Source organism: Stegodyphus dumicola, chromosome 8, assembly GCF_044657685.1.
Source record: "Stegodyphus dumicola isolate Sdum_Otavi_A_Nest chromosome 8, ASM4465768v1".
Lineage (NCBI taxonomy): Eukaryota > Metazoa > Arthropoda > Arachnida > Araneae > Eresidae > Stegodyphus > Stegodyphus dumicola.
Genome location: NC_140775.1, coordinates 137,021,398 through 137,032,943, shown reverse-complemented (window position 1 = coordinate 137,032,943; position 11,546 = coordinate 137,021,398). Strand labels below are relative to the sequence as shown.

Genomic DNA, 11,546 nt, shown 5'->3' with positions numbered 1-11,546 from the left:
TTTTTTGCAATCTTTTGCATAAGATAAAATTAAGCATTGCATAAGGAAATGGCAAGGTTGTTGTGAGCATGGTTACCAGTTTGGCCCATTCTGAAAATTTGGAAAATTCTGAAAATAAACCTAAAGTGCATGTGGAATATTTCAAGCAGTGTGTTTTTGTATTATGCTTGGTGTATATATAGAAAATTAAAAGAAAGGGGAAAAAAAAAACTTGATTTGAAAATTTTTCAACTCTGTTTTTATATAGAAAAGAAGCTTGCATATTTTTCTTGTGTAGTTCTTCCCTGTTTATTTATTTATATTTCTTTGTATCAATAAAGTATTATGGTAATGATTTATGATTTTATATTTGAATTGTTTGATTTTTTTATGATAATGTTTTATATTTGAATTTGATTTACAGGTTTTGATAATTTCCTAGCGACAAAATTTTCTTCCGTGAAGAGATATGGTGGAGAAGGGGCTGAAAGCATGATGGTCTTTTTTATGGAAATTTTCAAGCAGGCTTGTTTGTGTATGTTCTATGTAGTTTTGTGTAATGACTTTTGTTAAATTCAGAATTTTCTGCTACTTAAAATTTTCACAAAATTTTATATGAAAGTATGTATATAAGAAATTTAAATTTTACATTGTTCTGCTTAATTTTTTTTTAAGAAAAAAAGGAGGTAAAAAGGTCATAAGCAATTTATTCATCATGGAAGATAAAATTTATGTTTATATCCCCTCAGTATTAGAAATGCTGAACATAATTTCTGAGGGATTATGTATATCTTATTTAGTCATTATTTTTTAAATGCTACAGTAAATATTTCATGGAATTCACCCTTTCTTAAGCCATGAAATTTCTCTGAAAAGGGGGGATTACTTCCTGAAACTCATAGAACTTAAATCATAATGAGAGGCTTAGAACTAAGATCAGCTATTCAAATTTGCTATTTCCAGCTGGATGTATGTGAAGATGGTGTTGACATACTCTTGGTGATGTTTTCATTGTCCCTACCTCCCTAGAGCACCAGACTTGGAATTCATTGATTGTTTTTATGTGGCCAAAATCACTTATATAATTATGAGATATTTCTGTATTTTCCTTTCAATTTAGGATTGTACTTCATCTAAAACCAAATATTTTGGAGCTGCTCTTTCTTAAATTTAGATCTTAATGTTAAATCTGTTTATATATTGATAAGTTGTTTCCTTTACTTCACTGTCAAGGCTTCTGGCTGTACAACTTAAGTGGATTTTTTTATCCAGTATAAATAGTTTTTTACTTCTGGGAAATGTTCTCTCATAGTTTTCTTTAAAATGTGCTCCATTGTATAACTTTAATTGTCATCTAAATATATTTTTCATTAGAAAACTGTTTAGTTTTCAATGCACTGCATATCATTCTCTTTGACATATGATGAACACATGTTAAGTTTTAAACTAATCAGCAACTAAATGTATCTTTATATTTTTTAGTTAATAAACAGTAGTCAGACACTAGTGTAATTGAATTGCTTTATAATTTCCTTTTCAGTTTTTTATTTCGATTTGTGGAATGCTAGGGTTCCAAAGTACGATTTAAACACAACTGACCTGTAGTAATAGTTTGGGAAGCCAGTGGAATGATAGGGTTCCAAAGTACAGCTTAAAGACAACTGATGTATAGTAAAAGTTTGGAAGGCCAGCACATTGTATGATTCTACATTGTTATGCCTTTCATGTTAAGTATCCAGATAGAGAGAAATTTAGAGAGAAAAAGAAAACTTTTAACAGCTTAATTTGTAATAAATTTAGAAATAAAAATATAGTTTTTTATTTATTTCTTAACTTAATACAAATAATAAAATGACCTTGATGAAAAATGGGAATAGGTGTGTGTCATCTTTGGTGAAAAACAGACAGTTACTGATGCATACAAACAATTATTCTAATGTCTATAATACACAATGTCTTTGTATTTACATACAGAAAGAATTTAAGTAAATTTATGTGTATTATTTTATTTAATGGAATTTTATAATATTATTTATTTAAATAAACTACATATAGGCACATACCTCAAATTTATTTTAAACAGGCATTTTATAGTATCCATTATTCAGCATTTATTGCTAATAATGCATCAAATACATCATCATGGCTGATCATAAATTCTGTTAGATAGGACTTCAAATGATGGCTGTATCCCTGTGCTTTTTGTTCTACCATGTTGCAGATCCCTAAAAGATGCAAAATTATATTAAATATTTAGCATCGAAGAAGTTTTCACTAGCTAAATTTTACTTTCTCTAATTTTCACTTAGATAATTTTCGCTAGCTGTGATTTTCAACAAGATGATGTTCACTAGTCAGAGAAATATAAATTATGAGCACATGTGCATTGAATGAATTTATGTATATTGGTAACTATCTGTTTTTTTACAAACACTGAAATGCACCAATTCTTGTTTTGTACTTAGGCTCACATAGAAGTACTTTATATTAAATTGCATACTGATTCAGTGCTTGTTTATACGGAATGATTACATTTGATGTTTACAATACGGTTTGTTCTAAGACTTGTTTGGGTTTTTACAATGATGCTTGAATTTACTTTTTCATTGAATATCAATTGTTTATAATACTGTGTTAAGTGTTTAGATCCTGCTTTTATTCTTATAAGGTACTTCTCATGCCTTTTTTGCATGCCTTCATGGTATAATGGTCAGCAGGTTTGGCACGTATCCCCTAGAGGTCCGAAGTTTGGGTCCGACGAGGGCATTGCTCATTTTTCACATCTCCTGCTTCAAAAAAGTTCTAATGACTCAACAGTGGTGCCTGAAGTAAAAAAAAAAAAAAAAAAAAAAAGGTGGTGAATGATGATTCTCTACCACCAGGATTTGGGGATTGGTCCTCAGTCACCTATTAAAAGGGGGAGTATATAAGTTATTTCTCCCGTCTTCTTATCGTGCCTTTGTGGTGTAATGGGTAGCAAACTTGGCGCATATTTTTAGAGGTCTGAGTCCTGGCGAGGGCATTGCTCATTTTTCATCTCTCCTGTTTCGAAATAACCTAATGTCTCTACAGTTGTGCCCGAACTCACCAGGATTTGGTGATTGGGTCCCCTAATCCACAGTCAGCCTTTAAAAAGGTGAGTATATAAGATATTTCTCCCACCTTCTTAGCATGCCATCATGGTGTAATGGTCAGCACGCTTGGTGCGTTTTTCAAGGGGTCCGAGGTTTGAGTCCCATCGAGGCCATTGCTAATTTTTCACATCTCGTGCTTCAAAAGAATCCTAATGACTCTACGTGCTTTGAACTGATGTTCTTAGTTTTAAAACGTTTTGGTTATCAGAATGTTAGATTCATCTTCTTAAGCTTTCTGTTTCTTTGTAAGTACAGTGAAACCTTTATTCACAAGCATATTTTCCAAATAAAAAATGTTTTGGGTGATAAACAGTATCTCAAGATACAATCAAGTAAGTTGGTAACAGATGATACTCAAAAATGCAATTAATGTAGTAGAGAAACTATCTTCAGAAGAAGATGGAAGGAGAGTTGTTCCTAGTTATTTGTTCCATGATATTTTCACAAAGAACACCACATTATTACCTTTACAAAGCAGTAGTAAGCCATATTATAAGTATTTGCAGTGACAGTGCCATGTCTTGCTAATAACATTTTAAAACATAAACAAAAACAAATCACAGTGGGGACAAAGGCTCATGATTCTCGAGTAAAGGTAAGTGGTGTTAAAAGAAAGATGAAAAGAAAATCAATCTTAGAAAGATAGCAGTTACCTGGTATTAAGGAAATAGGAATTCCTTTTCAAATAACAATATTTTGCACTTTTGGCTTCTTCACCATTTTCTGCTTTCATTATCAACTTTCTGTGGTAGAGATACGGCAAAATTTAATTCAAGTTTTCCAATTATTTTTTTATATGTTTGGTATTGTATTAAATATTGTGTATGTGTTAGAGATAATAAATTCCATTGGTTTTGCATTGTAAACTTGCATGCAAAATACAGTCAAAAGTCGTTAATTCGGACACCCGTAATCCGGAATGATCTATAATCCGGACCTCAAAGCTAAAATCTTTCTGCGCATGCGCCGCATTGACGCATGCGCATAGGCGTTTTACTCGTGTGCGCAAGACATTTACGACTGCGCATATGCATCTGCGCAAGTGCAGAATACGTTTTCGCGTGCGCGTTTAATGTATGACGGACAGTATAAGCTAAAATTATCTAATTATCTATTTCAGTTAATGTTGATAATTGCGTTGTTCCTTAATCTTCAAATTGGATCCGGCTTATTATTTTTTGCAGACTGTAAGAGCAATTTTCTAAAAGTAAGCTTGAACTTTCGATTATGTCAAATAGAATTTCCGATGCTGGAGCTCCCAAAGGATCTAGAAAACGAAAGTATGTTTCGATGTCCATCAAACAAAAAACGAATTGCTACAAAAAATGAATAAAAGCATATCCTTTGTTTATCTAACCGTTCCGAAATCTGTTTATCAATTTCACGCTGCTCTGCGCGGGGGGGGGGGGCACGTCGCGGCGCGCAATGAACTGGAAGTTGATCTGTCAACACTATCGTTATCTTCAGGGCAGATGTTTTTATTTTAGTCGGCTTATAATTCCTTACTAAATGTAGTATTTAATTTCGATGTACTCCGTCTTTGATATGATTTAAATCAAATTCCTCGTCATTATAAATATCACGAATACAAATCACATAGTTTTCTGGTTGCAATTGTCTAATTTCGGCTATGAGTAAGGTATGCTTTACGCATCCGCGCGTTAAAAGAAATGTTTATTTAATAAAGTAAACAAATAAATATTAGGCTTCTTTTTTGGTAAATTTGGATACCCTTTAGATCATAATAGCTCATTATTTTATAAATTACGGTTTCATATTTTTAGTTTTATAATTTCTGCATGCCATCTTACCAGATTTAAACTGATGATCTATAATCCGGAAAAATCGATAATCCGGAATCGCCGAAGTCCCGACGAGTCCGGATTAAAGACTTTTGACTGTACTCTTTTTGAAACATCATTTGGTATCCAGAAATGGATTAATTCATTTTATATTAATTTCTATGGGAAAAATTGTTCCATGAATATTTTGGATGATAAACTGCCTTCAGGAATGAATTATGCTCATGAACCAAAGTTAGCTGTATTTGCACATTCAAGAGAATGTAATAAGTTTGAATTTTTCCCCACCACTTTTTATTTCAACAGGAGAAAATTCAATATTAGTTCTCAAATTCTGAATTTCTATTTTCTGAATTAATGTTTCATTAATGACTCTACGCGAATTTCTGTTTCAGAAACCATTTTCTGTTTCATTTCATTTCCTATTTTTCTAAAATATTTAAGTAGAAAATATCCAGAATGGTGATTTTTTTAAAACTGAATAATCCTTTACTGTGTCATCGTGCTAGGACTGTTACACAGTAGAACTCTGATTATCCAACTGTCTATAGATTCTTGTTGTGATGGTTAAAAGAATACAGATTGAGTCAGGGGCTGTATTTTTGATTTAATTGAAGTGTGTTGCTTTATATTTTAGAGGGAAATTATAATTGATAGTATATTAAACTTGAAACTTCATTTTTTCATTTCAAATAAGACTTATGTGCTTGAGTTTATATCATTAACAAGATGGCATTGAAAATGCAGCAACAAGTTATAGTTTAGGTTGGGCAGTTGCTCATCAAAATAATCATGAGGCTGTGAAACTAACAAAGTGCGATTTTAATTTAGTGTTATTGGCAATATCTGTGGAAAAGAGAAAGAATAATTGCTTTCAGTTGGAAATATCCAGATGAGTCTGTTTTTATTTTGGACTGTTATCTAGTTTGAAGACATTACTTACTAATAGTTTTATTACATTTATCCTTGCCCGGTACTGTCATCAGATGATGCAATCAGATTTCTAGCTGTATTTCTGATCATTCTGTCAATGGATTATTGCTGCCATTAATACCATAAACAGGCTGTTGATAGCAAAGATACATTTTAAACATAATACAATGAATAAAAATCAAAATCATATTGAAAATGGACACATTATAGCCTTTTAGCTTTCTCATTGTCATGTAAACTTAAAAGCATGATATTTTAAATGAGTGCTAAACAATCTGTAGCCACAACATGACAGATGTCAGACATCCTTTGTATTTCTAGAATGGACTTAATTTAAAATAAATTATGGTACTGTATTTTTACATATTGCACTAGCCAGGAGGTATGTGTGAATAAACACAGCAATCTTATGTAACAGGGAGTTTTCTTTTTCTCTCTTTTTTTTTTTTCCAGATACAGTGTAATTAAAACAACTTTAAACTCAAGAAAATTGTTCTATCAAAGTTTCATGCTTTGATGCTGCTTGTACATGGAATTTTCAAATTGTTCGAAATTGTTTTTGAAAGCATAACATTATATTATTTTTGTATAATTTTATTTGATAATTGAATGCTGTAGACTAAATAGTTTTTAAAGTCTTTTGTTTTAAATATGGGGATAAAATAATTATATATTGTTGCATAATATGGCCTGTTCGCCTCTTAAACTTTGTTTTCATACTTATTTTTATTTTTTGTCTGTAGGTGGACTTTGTCCATTAGACTGTCTTAATGGCTAATGTATAATAGAAACTGAAAGTTAAAAGAATAATGCATAATTGAGTTTTGACTGCAATTGTTTTTGAACTGAAAACTTGAAAAAACAAATTCCTATTAGGATTAGGAGCAGAAACAGAATGCTTTCTCGTTAAATATTTAATTTTATTTAATGATGCAAAATTTCTAGTCATTTTTGTTCTTTCTGCTGTCTTAAAAAAGAAAACTCATTACAATGATATGTTATTTTTAATTTGATAACTCTTATTTCTGCGACATGATTTGACTGTCCAGGAATTGCATCATATGCTCATTCATTCGATTGAGTTAATTCCATGTTTTACATAAAAGCTTGTAAAAGAATTATAGTAAATTTATTTATTTTAACACTAAAATAAGTACATATTCCACTTTAAAATTTTATTATTATTTTAAATACTTTCATATCACAATATGGTTAGTGATAGTGTTAACAGCCACCACACAGGCATTTGGCAACTGAGTCTGAGAATCAAATAATGCAATTAAATTTGCCAATTTTGATGACTAACCATAGTGGTCATTTTAATGAGTAAGGTACAAAGCATAAGTTTTCATTTATCTTTCATGTTTAATTAATTTGTTATAAATTTAAAAATTGAAAAGCAATAAATGTTTTTGTTTAACTTAGATCTTTGTTTTACTTTTTAAATAATGTGTCTAATTTTAGAAGTTAAAAATTCAGGGCTTTTCTGATTATCTCCATCCCCTTAAAGTAAATTCATGAAGTCTCCGAAATAAATAACCCATAACCTCAACAGAACGTTTTAAGTGACAACCCAGGTGTGCCAGTGCCTGGAGCTGATTTCCACCTTCAAATTCAGTGGTCATTTTTGTCATTAATGTTTTTAGCCTGAAAAGAACGCTAGTCCTGAACGAGATATTAGTCTTGAAATGGCATTTTGTGTTGAATCACTAAAAACGGCATATCGCTTTTCAAATACTTGCCACCAAATACAGTACAAAGTCCGTAATCCGTACTCATCGAGACTTCAGCGATTCCGGATCTGGGGTTTTTCCGGATTATAAATCATCAATTTAAATCTGGTAAGATGGCATGCAGAAATTATACAATTAAAAATATGAAACTGTAATTTATGAAATAAAGAGCAATTATGATCTAAAGGGTATCAAAATTTACTAACAAAAAAAAAAAAAAAAAGAAAAAAAAAAGAAAGAAAGAAAGAAAGAAAAGAAAAAGCTTAATATTTATTTGCTTACTTTAGTAAACATTTCTTTCAATGTAAGTTGTTTAAGTTGCTTCGTTTTTTGTGCTAATACTTTCTCTTTAATTCTGTAAACAGACATAATTTCTTGTTCAGTTACAAAGTTCCACTGTTCAAGTCCTGTAATTGCTGTGTCGAGAATACCGACTAACTTGTCAATCGAAATATTTCATTTTCAATAACGTTCTTTGTTAATTTCTTCACTATGGATAAACGCTAGCGCATGGGTAAACGCTTTACTGGCTTTACGTGCATGCATAAGTTTGTGGCTTTGAGATCCGGATTATAGATCATTCTGGATAATGGACGTCCGGATTACGGACTTTGTACTGTATTATCATCCTGTATTTATGTTAAAAGAAGTTCAATGAAGAATCTGCATGAATGTATACATTTTTCTCACATTATGAAAAAACAAAAGTACCTAAAGCCATCAAATTTTGAATAGCATAATCCTTCACCTGAATCTAGGCACCTTGAAGCCCAAATTTTGAATTTCAAATTTTGAATAGCGTAGTCCTTTACCTGAACATGGGCACCTGGAAGCCCGAAGTTTGAATTTCAAATGTTTTTTATAACCTATTTCATATTTTGTAAACCTTTAATGAATTTTTGATCAACAAACTCAACAATTTCAAACCAATCAATGGCTTTTTATCTTCAGCACGCAAGACTGTCTCTTGGCAATTATAAAAATGTGCAGTTTTTAAATATTTTGTTATAATGCTGTTGAATTGAATTTTGTGTGCCATAAGCACCAAGAACATGATATTTAATAAATAAAGTACACATACAAAATGTTAATAATAAAAATACCCCAAATGAAGTTTTGTAAAGCCATCTTAGTAAGAAAACTGATCATTAATATGATGAACTGAGAAAAGATTAAAAAAAAAATCAGAAGAATGTATGCCAACACTTAACACTGCATCGGGAATTCAGTGGTTCTAAATGTGTACTGCTATATGCTGCTTTTAAAGTTTTTTATGATTTTACTGTTGAATTCTTTATGGTGTAAGTACGATGAAAATGATGCTTAGTAATAAAGCTAAAAAGACCCACCAAAAAATATGGTTAGTGATAGTGATAGGAGACTTGTAAATTGCAAGGTCAGCGAGAGCATAAAAAACCTTAACAAAGCCTTTTCGGTGACTATTACAATCTGAAACTGTTCAAATAAAAAAATGGGGGGGGGTATAATGAAAAGAATTTGTAATGGCACTGCTGTTGATTTCACCAGCTGATGTAAAAGGCAGTGTTCCATATTTTGTGCAATAATACAGAATACAAAAATTCACATTCGTTGAAGTTGTACTTCTTAACCCTTTGACGCGCGGTGGTCGCGCCCTGAAACCACCATTTTCCGAATTTTTTCCCTCCTCTTTTTTTTAATGTAAATATACTTTGCTATAATTAAAAATAGAAATTGCATAAAAGTTTTATTTAAATTTAAAATATTTTCTGAATATTTTTAAATTGATTCTGAATATTTTGAAATTATTTGATAAAATACGAATAAAATAAGTATGAATGGGAAACGAACAATCCGTACAAAGCCAAAAAGACCAAGCCCCCCCCCCATTAACATAAAAAACCACAAATTTCATGTGCCAGATGAAAAAAAACTAAATAACGCTGGACATATACCAGTGAAATTTAAATCCAGGCAGTGTACATTTTGTAGCACAAGGAAGAAACCTCATAGAACAAGATGTATGTGCGAAACGTGCAATGTGGGTCTATGCATGTACCAAAGAGACAAAACATGCTTTGAACAGTGTCAAAAAAAAAAAAAAAAAAAAAAAAAAAAAAAAAGAGGAGTTCTTTGAAATTAAAAAAAAAAAAAAAAAAAAAAAAACGCTGAGTTTTTTTTTATCTTGTACTGAGTTTTGTAATCCATTTATCCAAATGTCCTTATTATGTAGGTACTTAATATTTTCATTGCTATAGAAAAATTACATAAATGTTTATTTTTTTCATTTTTTCTGAGGATTTACTTTGTAAAATAATGTAAAAAATTATATATAATGCAATTCTTTCATATATTTTTTAAAATCCGTACATTTCGTCATTTATTGGGAACGCGCGCGGAAAATGGTAAGTTTTTTTTTCCTCCTACATCAGTAAGTTTCAAAGTCCTAGACGCACGGTGGTTTCACAGTGCGATCACCACCCACAGAACAATGGGCAAGAGTAGATTTTTTTAATTCATATATTATTTGTCTCTAGGATCATAATTTTCAATTTCTAGAATTTTTAGTTAAAAAAATTATAAAAATAATACCGCGCGCATCAAAGGGTTAAATGATAATATTTTATGGATTAAAATTTGTATATGATGCCAAGTTTGTGGAAATCTCTGATATTTGTTTAAGCGAAAACAGATTGTTCATAGAGAGAATGGTCGTGTGTGCAATGCCAAGTTTTGCATGATGTGAAATTTTTAGAATTCTTTGATGTTTTTTAAGTTAAAACAGATCGCTGTGTATATGAGTGTCCCTCCTCAAATAAAAGGGTAAGTGTTTCATTGCAAATGTTTCTTGTATTTTTTATTTTGTTAATTGATTGTTGTTTTATGTAATATTTTCTGTATCACCATTTTTGAAAATGGCTGTGGTTTTCTTGGCGAAAAATTAGTCACCAGTAGTTGACTTTTGAGGAGAGTTTGAAAATAGTCAAAAAGTGCCAATATTCATTTCATTTATAATACTGTATCCAACTGGATTTTGTTATAAACACTTACAGTTTTGTTAAAGATGCTATAGCAACATAATCAGCGTATCTTTAGCTTGTTATTTTAGTTAATATTTGCAGCTTTGTTTAATAATGAAAAATGTGTCTGATACCATCTGTTCATATAACTGACACAGAATCGTTAAAATTATTTTTTTATGATTCTTTACGTTTAAAATTTTTTAGCAATTTTTTAATTTCTAAAAATTTTTAATGGCAAATTCTTCTTGAGTCGATAAATTGTTGTTTGAAGTTTTTAGATAGCAGTTTTTTTTCAATTTATTTTTGGAATTTAAAACTTTGATGAATGTTTTAATACATGTTTAATCATTTTTGCTTTAATAGCTTGCATACTGAATGTATAAGTTATTGAAACCACATCTATTTTATTTTTATTGTATTCTGTAACAACTCAAAACAACATATCAGATAACTGTGTGTTATGTAATTGTCAAGTTATAGATGTTGGGAAGTGATTCAAACTTTGTATGTATGTAGATTGACCAGATGCATTGCTTGTGCAGATCTGTAGAGACCAGATGCATTGTCTTTTAATATGCATATTTATTATTTTATTAATTTATTCCCACTTATCACTGAATTTATGTTATGTATTTGAGATTTTTTAAATTCTGTTAAATTTTATTTCTGTAATTAACTTTTAGCTGACTTGAAGTATATAATGATTGGAATCCCTCACAGAGGTCGACTGAATCTGTTAACAGGGCTGTTAAATTTTCCTCCAGTTGCAATGTTTCAAAAGGTTTGAATATTTTGTTGGTTTTATACATGCTAATTGTCTGATATAGGTGCATTACATTATTTCATTAAATTTTGCAAAATAAGCATTGACTTTTAAAAAATATTACTAAGATTTGAAATTTCACTGCTAATAGAGGTAAGTGCTTATAATAAATGCCACTGAACAGTTGAAATCTGTTTTAT

At 30.5% G+C, this 11,546-nt stretch overlaps 1 protein-coding gene across 3 annotated transcripts in view; it reads left to right on the top strand.

Moving 5' to 3' along the window:
- The window catches only part of LOC118202984 (2-oxoadipate dehydrogenase complex component E1), a 173,626-nt gene that overhangs the window by 22,429 nt on the left and 139,651 nt on the right, over positions 1-11,546 (top strand). For all 3 annotated transcript variants that reach the window (XM_085822464.1, XM_085822462.1, XM_085822465.1), the window contains exons 5-6: positions 405-514; positions 11,267-11,364. In XM_085822464.1, coding sequence (XP_085678590.1) covers positions 405-514; positions 11,267-11,364 — 208 coding nt within the window. The remainder of the gene's footprint in view (positions 1-404; positions 515-11,266; positions 11,365-11,546) is intronic.